At 38.9% G+C, this 17,050-nt stretch overlaps 2 protein-coding genes across 2 annotated transcripts in view; one reads left to right on the forward strand and one right to left on the reverse strand.

Annotated features, from left to right (window-relative positions):
• LOC105678138 (mucolipin-3-like) overlaps positions 1-17,050 on the reverse strand; it is a 28,447-nt gene that overhangs the window by 7,132 nt on the left and 4,265 nt on the right. The gene's annotated exons all lie outside the window — the stretch shown is intronic.
• On the forward strand, positions 232-7,040 carry Ktl (BTB/POZ domain-containing protein Ktl). Its single transcript, XM_012377239.2, has one exon. The coding sequence runs from the start codon at positions 1,089-1,091 to the stop codon at positions 1,842-1,844; it is 756 nt and encodes a 251-aa protein (XP_012232662.1). The 5' UTR covers positions 232-1,088; the 3' UTR covers positions 1,845-7,040.

A 17,050-nucleotide genomic window follows, 5' to 3' on the forward strand; every position in this document is an offset into this window, starting at 1 on the left:
CGATTGTGCCTTCTATAATACTCCTCCGAATACATATTCAGAATGACGAATCTCGCAATTTGGACGAGATCCAAGCTTGAGATCTCGTGCCGGGGTACATCGGGACACATGAGAAGCAAATCGGAGCGAGACCCAGATTGCTGGCAGAATTTCCACGGGACGTGCCGACGTGCGTCGGAACGGGGGATACAGAGGATCATCGCGCTATCGAAATAGAGCGGAGCGGTTCTTGAGCTCGGGTGAGCTAGAGATAGGCGCACCCTAGAGGAGTCCTTGTCGTGACGCACAGCCTTTTCCGAGGGCGAGAATCGAATGGCGGGATGATTCCTCGGAGGGGGTGTGCGCGCGTTGTCGCGCGATATCGGTGGCTGCGCGTTGACACGGCGCGCGTTCCCGCTGCGCCGGGAGAGCAGCATTACCGCCGCGTTACCCTCGCGACACGGAAGAGCGAGAAGCGAAGAGTGCGTCCAGCCGCGCGCGCCAACCGCCTAGGCGAGGAAGCGCGCAACCGAGAGAACCGTGCGAACCGAGCTCGGCTCCTCGTCATCGTCCCGACGTAGGTGCAGTCTGCTTCCCTTCGCCGTTCGGGCCACTTGCTCGGGCAGCCTGTGCGCGAATCGGTCTCACGAGCACAGCGTGCTGAAGCAGGATCCCCGGTCGACGCGGCTACTTCTCGAGATCATCATCGCCGAGGACTGTCTTTACGCGCGAATACGTACGAGTGAAGGGTCAGTTTGTCGATCGTCAGTTGATCGTCAGATATCGAGCGATATTTCGGCGAACGATCCTCCTCCGCGCTAGCGTGTCGCGATCGACTCCGGGATTCCCTGGGTCGTCGACCCGCGTTTCTTCCTGCCTCTCGTCGTTCTGCGCGAGTGTCGCGTAGCGTCTCTCACGGCGAGCGGAGTGCAGTCTCGGTGTCGCGACGTTCTTCGGCGTCTTTCATCTTCCGTGAGAATTCCTCCAGCTACGAGGCTTGCCTCTTCCAGTCGGTGTACACGCGACTGACCCTCCGCCGTCTCTCTCCCTCTCGCTCGCTTTCTCTTTTTTCTCTCTCTCTCTCTCTCTCTCTCTTGCTTCGCGCCAGCATGGGGGACCAGGAGCAACAGGAAACAATTCCGAGCGTGGTGGAGCTGAACGTGGGTGGCGTCTTCTATACCACCGCCTTAACCACTCTGACACGCGAGAGCGACTCGCATCTCGCCGAGCTCTTCACGCGCAAATCGGCCGTGCAGAAAGACGCCAAGGGCAAGTACTTCCTGGACCGCGACGGCGTGCTCTTCCGTTACGTGCTGGACTTCCTGCGCAATCAGGCGCTGGTGCTACCCGAGGGCTTCCGTGAACGCGAGAGGCTTATGCAGGAGGCCAGTTTCTACGGTCTGGCCGGATTGGAGAAGGCGATCTTGGAGAACGCTGACGACACCGCCGCCTCCGGCGCGCGTGCCGGCGGCGCGGCTGGCAAACGCTCGCCAGGATACATCACCATCGGCTATCGGGGCAGCTTCGCCTTCGGCCGCGAGGGCCTGGCCGACGTCAAGTTCCGCAAGCTCTCGAGGATCCTCGTGTGCGGCCGCGTGGCGCTCTGCCGGGACGTCTTCGGCGAGACGCTGAACGAGAGCCGCGATCCCGATCACGGCATGTCCGATCGCTACACGTCGCGCTTCTTCCTCAAGCACAGTGTCATCGAGCAGGCCTTCGACATGCTGCAGGAGCAGGGCTTCAGGCTGGCGGGCAGCTGCGGCTCCGGCACGGCCGGCAGCAATTCCGAACAGCTCAAGCCTGGCGTGGACTCCGAGGAGAATCGCTGGAATCACTACAACGAGTTCGTCTTCGTGCGCGATTAAAGAATCTCACGAAAGGCTCTCCCTCTCTGATGATCGCGAGAAGAGGAGTACTTCGGCTGACTTAATTATCATCGTCGCTGGCTCGCACCTTGTAAATGTGCGAGGCGGCGATCGCGACCGCCGCGGGAGAAGACTTCTTCGGATACTCGAATGGGTTCGTAAACGGAAGCGGGAGACGTTCGCGGGAACACGTGTGCGCGTAAGGCGCGATAAGTGCGAGACTATCGTCGATAGAATACATCAGAATACATCAGAGAATACATAATGAGGTCGATATCGGGCGACGTCAGGCTTAATAAAAGTTCGTACGAAAACGTCGGGCGTTCGTTTCGCGGAGTTTCTAGCTAATTTTCTCTCTTGTGAGAAATTTTTCCCAGAGTCACACCGCTGTTATCAATCAATGCTGAAGCGACACAAATAGGAATTGGGACATTTCGACGTTCCCGAGAATACCAGCGTCGTCAACACTTTCTAAGATATTAGTTTTCGAGAACCACTATAATTGATTCTGTCATCCGAATGAAGAGAATCAATAGAACGAAAAGCACATTGAAGATAAATCTTTGAGCGTTGTTTTTCCATGCAACGCTCTCTCTCTCTCTCTCTTCCCCTCGTCTGAAATATTGAAAACATTGATAACGAGAAATTGAACCTCTTTCTGTATTAAAGAAAACAACAAACTCGAGTTTACCGCACAAACTACGTCGAAACTTTGAACGCTCATACTTTCGAAATAAATATCGTAGAAAATTGTAAACAGCGAGTTTATCAATAAATTATTTATTAGTTTATTATTAAATTATTAACATCGAGGAATTGTCCGGGGATATCTATTTTAAATCTGTCAGAGATTTTATGGAACTCGTAGCCGTACAATGTTTTACGCGTAATATTCATTTATATGAGTTTAGTGCACAAACTGTACAAATAAAGTCGTAACCTCCTCTGAATACGGCGTGTTAACATCTTCCGTAAGCGGAACGCGCCGACGGCGGCATAAAATCGCCGATAAAAAAAAGGCCGCCTCCACCATAGGTTGTTCCGAGCAAGAGACGTTTATTAAAAACCAGTCTCGCGTAAATCCAGGAGATGAAAGACGCCAATGTCGGGCGTTTTTCATTGCTACAGTGGACGCGCGGTAAGACGGTGAATGAAACGTGTGGAAAGAAAGGATCGGAACGAAGGGCAGGGTGGTGTTGAAATATCTGCGAACAGACGCGACTTGGCCGCTTAAAAAGGCAACCAACGTGTCGGATACGTCGGTGATAAATGTAAGTAGAAGCGACGGGCGGGAAAATGTGAGAAAACACACGAACGCAGGACGGACGACTTGACGCGGAAGTATATCGGCCGCTGTTTTAAAATCGCATCGGATGACGCAATAAAGTTCGCATTTTTTTCACTCGCCGTCGCTGAGGAAATTAAAGGCGAATGGAAAATCCCAGCCGTCGTCTGCGTTAATGAGACCATCATTTAAGGAAAGTTTCCGGCGCTAGTCCGCTAGTTCGAGTAGTTAGAATCAGTAAATGGCCGGACCGAGTAGTCACTGTTAGATTACGGTCAAACCGAGTAGCAGCTGCTGATCGCTAGTCGGACCAAGTAGTTAACGGCACGCTAAAGTCGGACGTTTTCTTTAAGTAGAAAGTATGCAGAAAAGGGCGGCGCGGCGAGAACACCGCAGATACTAACGTCCGGTGAATTATCGTTTCTAGATAAACTCGGCTTGAACAGGTGCCTAGCTCCGTTCTTGATGGGTGGAGAGGCTTGTCGAATGCATGTAGTTACAACCCGACACGATGTCAAACGCGCTATTCAATCCGACGGAAATGTCGGAACATCAGATATCTCTCTTCTAATGATCTTTTGTCGCTTCTTAAAAAGCACGAACGATTCGGCGCTTTTTCCTCCATCCGAAATTCTCTTTTCTCAAAAAAGAGCGGAACATAAGTGTGACGGGCAATTTGTAGCTTTCGATCCGTGAACTAGCGGAAGTGTTGGAGCACGAAAAACGCGTAGTGTTGTTACGAATCTACTTATAGTGAGTGTCGCGTCAAATAAATTCTGTAAAAAGTATACTTGCAAAATTAGCTGGATAGCATACTTCGGGTATTTTTTCCTTTTTTCATAGTTGTGATTTTCTGGGTGGCGGAATATGTTTAAAAAAGTTTTACGGCAAATAGTTTCGAAAAAAAAAAAAAAAAAAAAAAAAAATTGCAAACTATTTTGATTAGCTGCATGCCAACTTATCGCTACTGCCAAAAGGCATTTCTTTGCATACTTGAAGTTTAACTCACTTTAACGAAGTATTAACTTCTTTAGTGCCGTTTTATTAGTCTGCAAAAATACTCAAAGTAAAAGGTAGCGGACTCTGACTTGAGATTCTTCCGCCTTCACTGTGCGCCGGGACACGCAACATATCGTTTATTTGTCCACTTATTACGAATAATCGTTCGCATGTTCCAAGTGATGAAAGTAACGAGGTATTCATCGCGATTATAATCTCTCGTCGCAACAGGTTATCGTGTGACGGACCGTGTTTAGAGATTGTGCCAAAGAATGCCGACGGCGTGCAATAGACGAGACAGATATCAAATTTCGCATTGGTTTTTTTTGTTATCGTAAAAGTACAACAAGCGTCGAAGAATGGAGATAATGTATCTTGTATATCGCGTTTAGCAGTGTTCCATATATCGTTACGAAATGACACTTATTATCACGACAATCGATGAGAATCACGATGAACATATAGAGTTTTCTCAATTTTAAATAAACGCTTGACTTTTCAACGGAACCAAAATGATATATTGCGAAAAATTTATTGCGAATCTATTATACACCACGGAAATCCAGACGGAAATCCACAGTTTGATATTTGCTCTTTATAATCTCGACACATTGCGGTCGGCCGAAAATAATTTTAAAGCAGTGATGCGAATCATGGTTGTTATTGTTAATGCGTGGTCAGCTGCTCGATGAATGACGCATCTGCGTTCGCAGTAGATTGATTTATAATGACGTTATGCTTGGATTGTGCGAGTTATGCGTGTCAACGCGAGGTATAATGTGTAACCGAGAAACGTTGATAGCCCAGTGTGCGCTCGAGATAATTTAATTTAATCTCTTCGCCTTCTGCTGTTCAACTTTAATTATTCGCAGCTGAGAGACATCTCACGTACGGTGCTACGCAAATTTTGGATGGCATTCCGCGCTAATTGCTTAGGTGTCATTATTGCATCACGTTGCACAGTGAAACGAGTGAACGACGTTTTCGATTATTCCAAATTTGCATCTCGCGGATGACCGGATTTCAGGTGATCCGCATATTGGTCACATTGATAACGCCGCGCTGAGCAACGTGTCAAACCTAGCTGGCTGGGCGGTTCTATTGATTAATACGGGGCGGTGATATCGTAATCGTTACGCGATTACTCCATTAGTAAATCGCCTACTTCCATTTACTCTGTACAAATAAAGACATTCAGGTAAATCAAACTTGTAAGATAGTAGACGGATGTTGCAAGACGTTAATGTAAGACAGTCTCATGTAGAGCGACTATAAACTTCGACTTACTTTACGACGGCACAAATTTTAGTCCTTTCCACCGGTACATATCATTCCGAAATTCGTTTTCCTCTTTTCACGCATATTGATTTGACACATCCGACGTAAGCGTATTTATCGAATTCATGACGGAATTCTACGTTAATCGTATCTGTGAGCACGGTACACGCAGAATTGGGCCCAAAATAAACATTTATTGCGACGTATAAAGCGCGTTGAAGCTTATTCATTTTTGATATCTCATTTCGAGAATTAATCTCCGTGGTCGTCGAAATCAACGACTGGTTTTAGACTAATATACGCGTTCGCCTATATTGTCAAATGAAACAAAACTGTATTTTCTGAACCATATATTGATTTCTACGGTACCAAGAATGGTTTTTAAAAATAGCGAAAGGACATGTAAAAGCGCTTTGTTCATATATGCACGTTAGTATATTAAACTTCTAAAAATATTGATATATCTATATTTTTTGTTGAATTATACATTCGTAGAATTTTCCTTCGGATTGCATTTATATATTTCTTGCGCCTGTGTAGATTGTAAAAATGCACTTTTGTCGAGAAAAATTTAGAAGATAAATTGACCTCGTGTATCTGGATATGCGCAAGATTATTTATTTGCTTGCACCGAAATATATTTTCCCGACGTATTATTATGCGTGCGTGGGAAAATTCGAGATCGACGATATGCCGATTAAGATTCGTGATATATAGAAGGCTATATTTCGTAGACTAGAAACAATATCGCAAGCTCGCAGCGCAAGGGAGCGAGTCTCGAGCGAACAAATTTGATAGAACTCAAATCTCTTTGAGCTCCGTCAGATTATGAAGAAGATTTTATCGAAATCCATCGACGATTGAAACCTTTGCTTAGCGTTTTACGACCTCTGGTAATTAATAAAATATCTACCGTAGCGAATGTTCTATTTGATCCAATTAAAATCTTTGTTCCGTTTTATAACGTTCCGTGTCTGATGGAATTCGAATTTCTTGAACCGCGATGAAATTTCCACCTAACTATTTTTAATCAAATAAGCTTTTCATGAGCCCCGCGGAACTTTTTTCTTTAAAGTGAAGTTTTCGTAAGTACCATCGAAGTTTAGAGTTTGATGTTGGCATTCCAAATTTTGTTTGCAAAATATAATAGGGAATATAGGAGGAACGGGGTGAGAAAATAATGGTTGATCACGAGATCGGATCATTTTTCAAATTACACCTACGATACACTAGAAAAGACATCTTTACGCCACTTGTAATGAGATAGTTTATCAAAATGTTTCTTTTAATTCAATCAGGAGACATCTTGACCAATCGAATTTAGGTATATGAAATACTTCGCATAGTTCATATTCATATTTATTGATTGTGGATAAGGGAACTGACTTTTTCCCCAATGCATTGCATGCGATTTAACATTCTTTGAGAAATGGTCCGACCAGAAATTGCATCACGCATCGTGGAAACATTTGATTTCCATGTTTGAGATTCGGAATTCGTTTCTTGAAAAGAATTCAACGGGTAGAATGATGTTAGATAGCGTGTAAGACTGTCGTGATATGGGATTATTGTACATGTATATACATATATCTAAGTGAAAAGAAGAGAAATAAAAGAATGAGAAGGCATGAGAATGACCCTGATTATGATAATTCTCTACCCATGTTTCTCATCATTCTTGATATTCTGCGAAATCCTCGGACCAAATCCCTTTTCTACCCTTTCCCTTTGGGCAAGCAGTAACGCACAATATATTAACCGTAAATGTCACGAAATATAAATTACGATTGAATTCATGAAACACAATCAACATAGTTATATTTTCAGGTTATTTCTCTATTGGAATCCGATGTTAAAGTCAAAATGTATTTTAAAAATCAAACTTTTATTAACTGGCTTTTATATTAACTAACGAGGCTATTAAGTATTTCTTTTTTCAAGAAAGCATTGCTAGATTTCTTTTCCTCGAATATTGAATCATTATAATTAAAATATGTTTAATTTAAATCTTTGACGGTGAAAACGAGAAGATATATGAAAAATGTTTCAAATAAAATCTAGATCGTACTAATTGCGCTTTATAATTACATGCACATAGAATTTACAAATGTAGAACTTTTATTTTAATTTTTCTTCCCGGAAAATTTAAATACGTAGTCAAAAAGTGCTTTTAATATTTTAAAATTCTTGCTTGTTCGTTCATATGTTTTACAACGCTTCGTACGCACATATGTTTAGAGATGAAATATGTTGGATTAAATGTCGAGTTACGTCGGGTTCTCTCTCTTGCGTTCGAGAATCTCTAAACCTGCAATAAAATGCGTATAAAAATAATATATGCATTCTATCTTGGATTCTTCTGAAACATATTTGAGACTTATCAGAATCCGACGGACCGTAGCGAGCGTTTCCCTTTAAGCTTTCCATTATAAAGGATAGTAACGACATTACTTCAGACTAGTTTTTCCACCGTATATGAATTTGAAGTGTATAATTTTCACTGTCGCTTTATACACTGGAAGATATAAGCAAAGGTAATCTATAAGATAAAAATTAGTTACTTGGGATTAAAACCTTGCCCGGAAAAACTGAGATAACAAAATTGCTTCTTGGTGATAAAAGGATTAAGTGGCAATCTGTAGCAATACCGCATGACCTATATATTTTTTTGACGCTATGAAACCTGTGGAAAAAAAAACGTAATTAATTCTTGCGATATTAATTGTGAGCTTGTTGAGATAAATTAATACTTAGAATATATCTATTTTCCAAAAAGCATTTATGCGACTAAGACGCAAGTAATTTCAATTTGTGAACGTCGCACGTTTGAGAAATGAAAGCTGCTCGGGGTTATCAAATTTCCACAAATTTCGAAACAGCATGAGAAAAATTACGATTGCTACGTCAAATTAATCGCAGCAAGATCGTTTTATTGTCAATCGAAGGAAGGAAGAAAAGATTCTCCTTGCGATAGTTCCTCCGCCAAGAAGGAGATTGCGCGTTAACGAACGAAGCGCCGGAAGGTGGTGGATGCAAACTCGATTGCCTGTTTGAATGAACTGTCGCACTTACACGGACACGGACGCCCAGTTCGTTGGATATACCGCTGTTGCGCTGCACAAGGGAGCAATCTGTTGCTGAGTTTTCATCCGTCAGCAAGAAGAAGAGAAAAGGGAAGGAGCGGCCGAGAAAGAAAGACTAAGCGTCATCAACGAGACGTAAGTAAAATCGAGGTCGAGTAAAGTCGAGTTTCTTTTCGACGACGACTCATCGTCGTGTCGTTGAATACGTAAAATAGCACGACGTTGTTTATCTTCACTCTTTGATGCTTCTTATGGCGACATAATATGTAAAGCTCTACAAACAAAATAATTTTCTTTTTTCATACGAGAGATAATGCTATTGCTTGTGCAAAAAAGCGTTTCAGATGTGCGTGCATATCTGTTCTTTATACATTCTACAGATCTCGATGAAAACAGAACAGTACACAAAATATTTTGGAGAAATTTTAAAAATCAATTCTATATATGTAGAAATGAGAACAACGGGAAAATACAAATAAGAATGTAAAAGAAACATAAAAATTTCTACCTTAATATATATAATGTATTTTTGATAACATGTTTTTGATAAATTTTAAAATATTCATGAAATATTCATGATTAGTTATTATTCATAATAATTTTAATATATAAAACATGTACTATATTTTTAGAAAACATATTTTTTAACTTCACGTAAACTTTTTAACTTAACAAAATATTTTTTCTCCAATATATTATCTAGATGAATGCTCAAAAAAAGATCAAGAGGAGTCTTCGGTTAGAAAATTTTGTTGAGAGCATTTTCCTTTACCGTGAGATTTTACCATAGTGCCAGTCTGGCAGGAAGTATCGATTATTGGTCAGATACTTCCCTTTTTCGCGTGCAATCTATAAATATTGTATGGATTCTAAAAGTGTCGGTTTATTCTCGCGAAAATATGTGCCGGAATATCTCGGTGCATGCGCGATACAGGTAAAGCTTTTGGATTAATATGTATCTAAAAACAGAAAAGAATTACGTAAAAGCAGTGCTAGAGCAAAAACAACGTAAGCCGAGCATTATTATTTTGTGTAAAATATCAATTAATTCAGCGAACTGACTCAAATAAAAATGTACGCGTGTATAATAATTCCTAAATATCTATGATTATAAATAAATTGATACATGCATAAGAGTAATGTGCGCATATGTAAAAAAAAAAAAAAAAAACAGGAAGATACGAATATTACACTCACGATTTAAAATCTATTTTATATTAAATATTAAATCAGAGAAGGTAAATTTGAAAATGAAAATCTAACTCTTTTAATAGGATTATTGAAGTACTAATCATCTAACAATAATATTTCACGATTCTGCGTTTTCGTGTTAAATCATTTTCCACAATTTTCGACATACAGTCCGTACATAAATACATTCATTCAAATGAAAATCGGCTAATTCGAATTAGACGTTCTCGTCAAGTGCTAACTTCGACTTGAAGAAAGTTTAGCGCTCGAACGAGAGCTGAAGAGAGTAACGTAACAAGACGCAACAGCATACAGTGCACGAAGTTGTTCAGCACGTTTTCTGACTTTTTTTGTGGCCTCTTCATAACGGAAAGTAAGAAATTATTATTATAACTTAAATATCACCGTTCATTGTAAAACTTCGACGTGAACCTTTATCGATTTCATTGTAATGAAGCACGATTCTTGAACGTCTTTTCTAACTTTCTCTACGTCAAACTAAATGCACACACAGATTCTATCAATGCTAACTAATAAGCATGCTGTTACGTTAGTCCGCGTAATTTGTCACGTCATATCATATTACCCGAGTAGACGGCGTAGCATGGCAATTATGCAGGATTTATATTAATTATATAAATCCTGCATAATTGCTGTGTTACGTGTCTATTGGATAATACTATATAATTAATCAAAATTCTACACAATTGACGCAGGATGATTTCAATGACACAATTCGATCAATATAAAAAAATTGGCAAGTTTTATATTTGCAATTTGTAAGTGTTTAATCGTTATTTAAATAATGTATTTTAATAAAATACATTTTTTACATTTGTCAGTACATAGAATGTTAATGGTATTGAAATAATATTACGTGCTTCGTATTTTTTTCCAGCAACTAACCACCCATTTGAAATTCCACATATTACGTATCGTTAAATAAATGGCAATCTAAATAGTAGTTTATGTCATATCTGTGATAAAAAAATGTATATTATTCGATAAAAATCATAAAATAAAATGTACAGAAAAATGGGAAGAAATTTACAAATCTTATTAAGTAAACGGACATTTTTTAAAAGATTAGATTCCTTGAATGTCTCTTTACTTTTTGACTTTCTGATGTAATACGTAAAGGAACGTTATGTTAAACGTCGTCATTCGTTACAATTTTGGTGATATTAGTAAAATATTGTTCCATTGTTGCGTGGGACAAAACTGTATTATTGTTCTTTCGATTATCGTTATATTACATTCTGCATCTTTAATGCTAAATTCGCATATAACATTTATTGTATCTGATGAAAGACATAATATGAACGCAAACAGAGAAATTTCCATCGGACATTACATTGCAATGGAAGATTGCTAATGAGAAATGTCATGCGATAAATGTCAGGTTCAAATTTAGTTTGAGATGAAAAAGAGTATTTTTAAAAGTGAAAAGTGGGCGATTTGTGCGAATCGCAGAACACATTAAGCTGTACATATGTGATGTTTTTGCTCGAGGTGAAAAATCGATCGGTAATTTGACCTTCATCTAAAAGTGTCCACAAATGGGAATTGGGACGGAAAAGAATGCTATATGCGACCAAAACAAACAAACCGCAGGTCCATTGCCAATTAAAAAAATTCGATATCTCGCCGATTGAATATCTTCCTGTGTACTTCACTTCCGACAGCGCATTCGTCGTTTCGTGTTTATTGGGTTTACTACATATCGAAAGTGAATCAACCAAATCTCTCGAGTAACGAATAAAGTGTCGAGCGTGCTAGCTAGAATAACAATCATCATCAATCCCTTCTTCGATATCAATAAACTGTTTGTTGATTGATATGTCCCTGATATATTTCGCGGGATATTTTATAGTCCATATCTTTTTACATATCTTTTAAATATTAGGATTAAATCTTGTTTCGGTTAAAGAAAAAAATGCGTTTGTTTTGTTTAAGAAAAAATGTAATATAAATGTAAATGTAATCTAACTCCATCCAGAATCTTAGTATATAAGACTTAATACATTTTAGCTTTAATGCCAGATAAAGTAATCAGATAAGATCTTACTTCTCGGGATGTTTTTACGTTCTTTGAATTTACATAAGAAAAATGTGCAAAAACATAAACAGGTAGAAAAGTAGAAGAGCATAAATGAAAAATAAAATGTAAAAATATATGCAGACGAATAGAACAGTTAAGTAATTAAAGCACAAATTCGCTAAAATGATTACATGCAAAATACTCGACGGTGAGAACATGAATATATCAGTTACACACATTTTTCCAGGTTGTTCTGTATTCAGCCTTTCGCTTGGCGGTTTATCAATTTTTCGGGCCATTTGTCGTGCCGTTCCGGTGCAAATAAAGCGACGCTCGCTCTCGTACAAAGCCATCGGTTTATTCGAATTTCGATTTGCTGCGCGTATTATCATTGGCGTACAAATTTTCCCGATTAACTCGTAATTATTTCTCTCGACCTAGGTCTCTGTCGCTCATTCCCTCGTGTCCCTCGTTCTCGCATCGATCGAATCGGATAATTATAACACTGCGGCCGGTGCTGCGGTTCGAAGGAGGACAACGACGACAAGGAGCGGCGGCCGGAGTGAGAATTTCAATCTCGTGCTCGTTGGCGAATTTCGGATGCTCGAGGTGCCAGCAATTTCCCCCGACGACGAATACAATTTCCAGGTAGGTACCTACTCGCATCGAATACCGTTTATATGGCGTTACACGAGAACCCGCAGGGTCATCTCGGTGGAAACCGTTAATGAAAGTTCGGGGGGACGTTCGCTCCCAAGCACGTACGCGTTAATCCTCTCGTCGTTTCATAATATATTCATTTGCGTAATGAAATATTTCAGGCCGATAAAAGCGTTAAAAGTTCGCGCGAAGAAACTCGTGCGTGCTCCTTCTCACTGACGATTTGCCAAGTTTTCTATAAGATTCAAGAATTTGTTGTTTATGTGTTCAGTAATATTATCAGCAGCACATTGCTCTTGGGATATAAAAACCATTTTCCGAAACACTGATAAGAGTAATTCTAGTATAAATAGGTTTCTAAAGTTTCAGTCGCGAAGCAAACAGATCTGCGAAGTTTGATAGTGGCAAAGAAAGGATATTTCCCACAGTTTCAGATTAAAGTAACGCTATAACGTTTTACGGTATTCCGAGAAGCCATTAAAATTCAACAAAAGTTGAATACACTAGAGAAAGAAATTTTTCTTTCATACAGCTTAAGCCATTTCAGATTAACGCGATGAGATATAATATGATCTCTTGTTTGTACTATAAATGAAAAGGGGAGCGCTCTGCGGAAAAATCTGTTGAAAAATATTTAAATGCGATTTCAAACGTGCGGAGCGTGTTTATGATCCTCCCAGGATAACAAATGGTTCTCAGGTGTGGCGTAATAGCGATAACTACGTAGGAATATCGCGGATATGCGTACCATCTGTTTCGACGAAAAAGAGTGCTGTATCGGCAAGATATGAATTTTCCGGAGAAGTGAATTTGTATTTGATTACATGCCGCGATGACGGCGATTAATAAGCGCGTCGGGTCGATGGCGGTGCCACGAAGGCGGTTCTAGAGAGAAAGCGGAGAAATTAAAAACGGTCCAACGATGTCCTTGTGCATCGGATTTAGATATTGCCGGCGATATCGCGCGCTCCTACATATTCTTCATATAAGTCGCTTCGCATTATTGCTTTCCGCGGATATTACAGGGAAGAGAGGCCATTTCCAAGTTTAATATGCAGGAAAGAAGATTCGCGATTAATTAGAGATTACAGATGCAAATTGGTCGCAAATTGCGACTAGATACAAAGTTAGAATGAAATCCTTAGAAAAGTATATCTTTCCTTAGAAAACTCAGCAATTGGTCTCAGCAAATTTCAGATTTCTTTCTATTTTTCTTCTTATCGTAATCTTTGCAACAATTTGTTAAGCGACATACCTGTATAGTATAGTAAAAATTGCAAATCTAAGACATTGATTTGCAAATATAAGACATTGATTTGCCAAACGATGTAAAATATATAAATAATATATGTAACAATTTGCGATCTTTCGGAAGTAATGCATTTCAATATTTTTGCACATGTAAAGTAATGTAAAAACGAAGTTTAAGAAAATGAAAAATAGTTGTACAAATTGCTTCTTGAGAGATGCACTAGGTAGATAAGTATCGACAGGTTATATAACGCATATAATGGTCTGCGATACCTCTGAAATCACTCTATTCGAATACTCTCGTCATAAGGGATGATCGCTCTATCGCGATGTGCGCGTAATGGTATTTCGCATTCGAGAGTCGTTCGATGCGGATTCCACGGACGTCGACGACGTCGCTCACGGCGACCGCATTTTCCCGGTAAGTGATCGGGATTGAGTTACGTCGTCGCGGTAGCAATCACGAGTAGCCGCGAGCGATCCCGGGGAACCCATAATCAACATGAAACAATTAAAATCCTTTTGATATGTCTGTCTTCCATCGCGATTGCGTGACCTTTAGGCTTCAGAATGAATTTTTTCCCGTCTTTTTATAGCGTTCTTTACCCACGCCTTTTTGCAATTATTAATTTCTAAATATATCAAGATATTTTTATAATTGCAAATGTTAAACTTTTTAAATTTTTCTCTTACTTTAGCTACTGATAGTTTATAAAAAGGCGTTATGAGAATATTTTTGAATGACTGTATTGTTTTCATAGACATAAATTTTTAATATTAGAAATGAGTGGATGTAAAAACAGAAATCACGTTTAGTAATGTTAATTCGACGCCGAGGATGATTTAAAAACAGGTAGGAATTCTTCCAGATAAAATCAAGCGTTAGTTAAAATTTGGAATGAAGCGATTCATATTTAGAATTACATTTACATTTAGAATTGAATGTAGCCTGATTCTGAGCATTCTGTTGCCTCAAATGTACATCACATGTTATTTTAAACTGTTATTAGAGTCAGACAGCTACGTTTGCAGTTTAATATACGATGAATATTCAATATAAGTAATGTTACGTGTTTTTGCTGTTGTGCATAAAAATACCTTTTTATGAATACCCATTATTGCTGATGTGATTTAACAATGCAATACAAAATGTAACATCGTTGAATACAAAATATTTGCCACGAGCATTCACTTTATTCTTTAATTGAAAAATTATTTATGTACATAAATTATTTATGTACGTATATTTTTTTATGTACATAAAGCAAATCATTTATGCTGATAAAATTTTCGTGTAACATCTCAGAAATAATGTGTAAATTAAAAGTGAACTTTGCATATATAATCCACAGTTTATACTTATATTTCCAACAATTTTTAGATAAAATTTAGTACTATCAACAAAATTGATTAAAAAAGTCAATTTTTAACAGTGAAAAAATCAATTCCAGAGGCATATCTTTTTTATTTGTGCGGCTGACATAAATTTATTCATAATTGACAGTTTTTATTAATTGTTAATATTTTAAAACTATTAATCGCTGCATTTTGTTCATTAGAAAAAAATTAAAACTGCGTTTCTTTTCGTTTTTTTTTTCGGTCAGATACGATATTATTCGTATTGCGAAAATTAAGAGAAGAAAGAAAAGGCGAGACTTTTGTATATGACTTCGCTAGGATCGACAAAGTGATCGAATAAGATCCTACGTTCGGCCATGATTCAGTATCGATGCAAACATATTGTAATCGTATTTCGGATTTGCAGATCTGTCTGGTTCGATGGGTCGAACTAGACTGAATGTTCTTGCAGTTTGATCAATACAAGCAGCGCGCAAGCGTTCTCGGCAAATGGAAACACGAGGCTCTCTCGCTTTCCTGACCATGTCTGATCGGAAACAGGTAGATGGCAAGAAAAGTGGGAGCAGGATGTAAGAAGATATATAGGAGAAAGAAAAACGATTCTCCTCGCTGCGATACACTTAAATTGACCACTATATATCAAGAGAAGTTACAAGAGGAAGAAATATTCCGCCAATTAGGGAAACAAATTATTTCGTTCGCAGATGGAAGCGAATCTTCTTCGGAATTACTTTTTTTTTTCCTCTTTTCACGTGGACGGTGATAATGAAGTTTCAAATCAATTTCTTGATTACAGGAATTATTTATTTAATATTGGAATAAGTATAAGTAAAAAAACACACACTGCTTCGTGAGATAATTTTATCCTCCCTCTTATAATATAAAAGTTAAATCGGGAGACAGATATTGCCGCGATCGATACATCTGAGAAATGAAGGAACACATTTGTCAAACCGGATGCACCTATCATCCAGGCCCATTGCATTGGTGTTAGCGGAGAAACCGCCGATCATTCTAGGATGATAAGCTTTCTCATCACTGGGGCTCCACGTTTATGATCCCGAATGTCAAATTACCCGATTCAAGATAACGTTTATTTTGTCATCTCACACCATTATATCTGTCGCGCGATTCTTCCGCCTGGTTTCATCGATGTCGCGTATTGCATTCATGCACCATTACGGTCTCACGGGAAATGATGCAAACAGAATTTCCCAGTGGCACAACTCGTAAATCCTCAATCATAACCATCGCTAAAATTTCTTTATCGAAAAACGAATGACGAACATTATTCTTCATTTGCTCAAATTCTTTTCAACCGTGAAATGATACCCCATATAACACATCTCACAAAAAAAAGCTCGCGATTTCAAACTGCAGTGATAAATTCTCTGATTCATCTTTGAAAGAATCGACTTTTTTTTGGCGAAAATGAAAAAGAATGTCATGTTTTTGATCGCATTTTTCTAATTTTCATTATATATCCTTGTTTTTTGTTTCTATTTTGTCGAAACATTTTGTTAAAATCTATTTATATAAAATTAATTAGAGAATATAATTTATTCCAAGATTATGACGTTATCTGTGTGCATATTAATGAGTCCACAGAAAAATACTTTTCTTTTAATTGCTTATCATTATTTCGCTGATAATTATTTTTGCTAAAGAAAAGATGGACTCGATTTTATCAGAAAATTTGTCATTGAAATTTATTCGAATTGTAGGAAAATCTTGTACAAGTGCAATTCTAATGCAAAAATATATTGATTATCTAGAAATAACTTTTTTGCAGTAAAATAATTTTTCTGTATTTATCTTCGTGCATCCTAATTCGTGATATACGAATCACTGAACCATTGACAAAATGTCTATCATTCCACGTACTGTGTTATCTCAAACAAGGGGATATTTTGATCCTGCGTGCTTGATCAATCCTACAAGGTTCAATTTCGCGTTATTCGTTCTCCGCGTTGTTGACTCTCTGGGTAATTTTGTGCTCTATTGAAGCGGGGTTAGTGAAAGGACTGGCTTCGATCTCGGAGTAACAGAAATTTCTGGA

Source organism: Linepithema humile, chromosome 5 (genome assembly GCF_040581485.1).
Source record: "Linepithema humile isolate Giens D197 chromosome 5, Lhum_UNIL_v1.0, whole genome shotgun sequence".
Lineage (NCBI taxonomy): Eukaryota > Metazoa > Arthropoda > Insecta > Hymenoptera > Formicidae > Linepithema > Linepithema humile.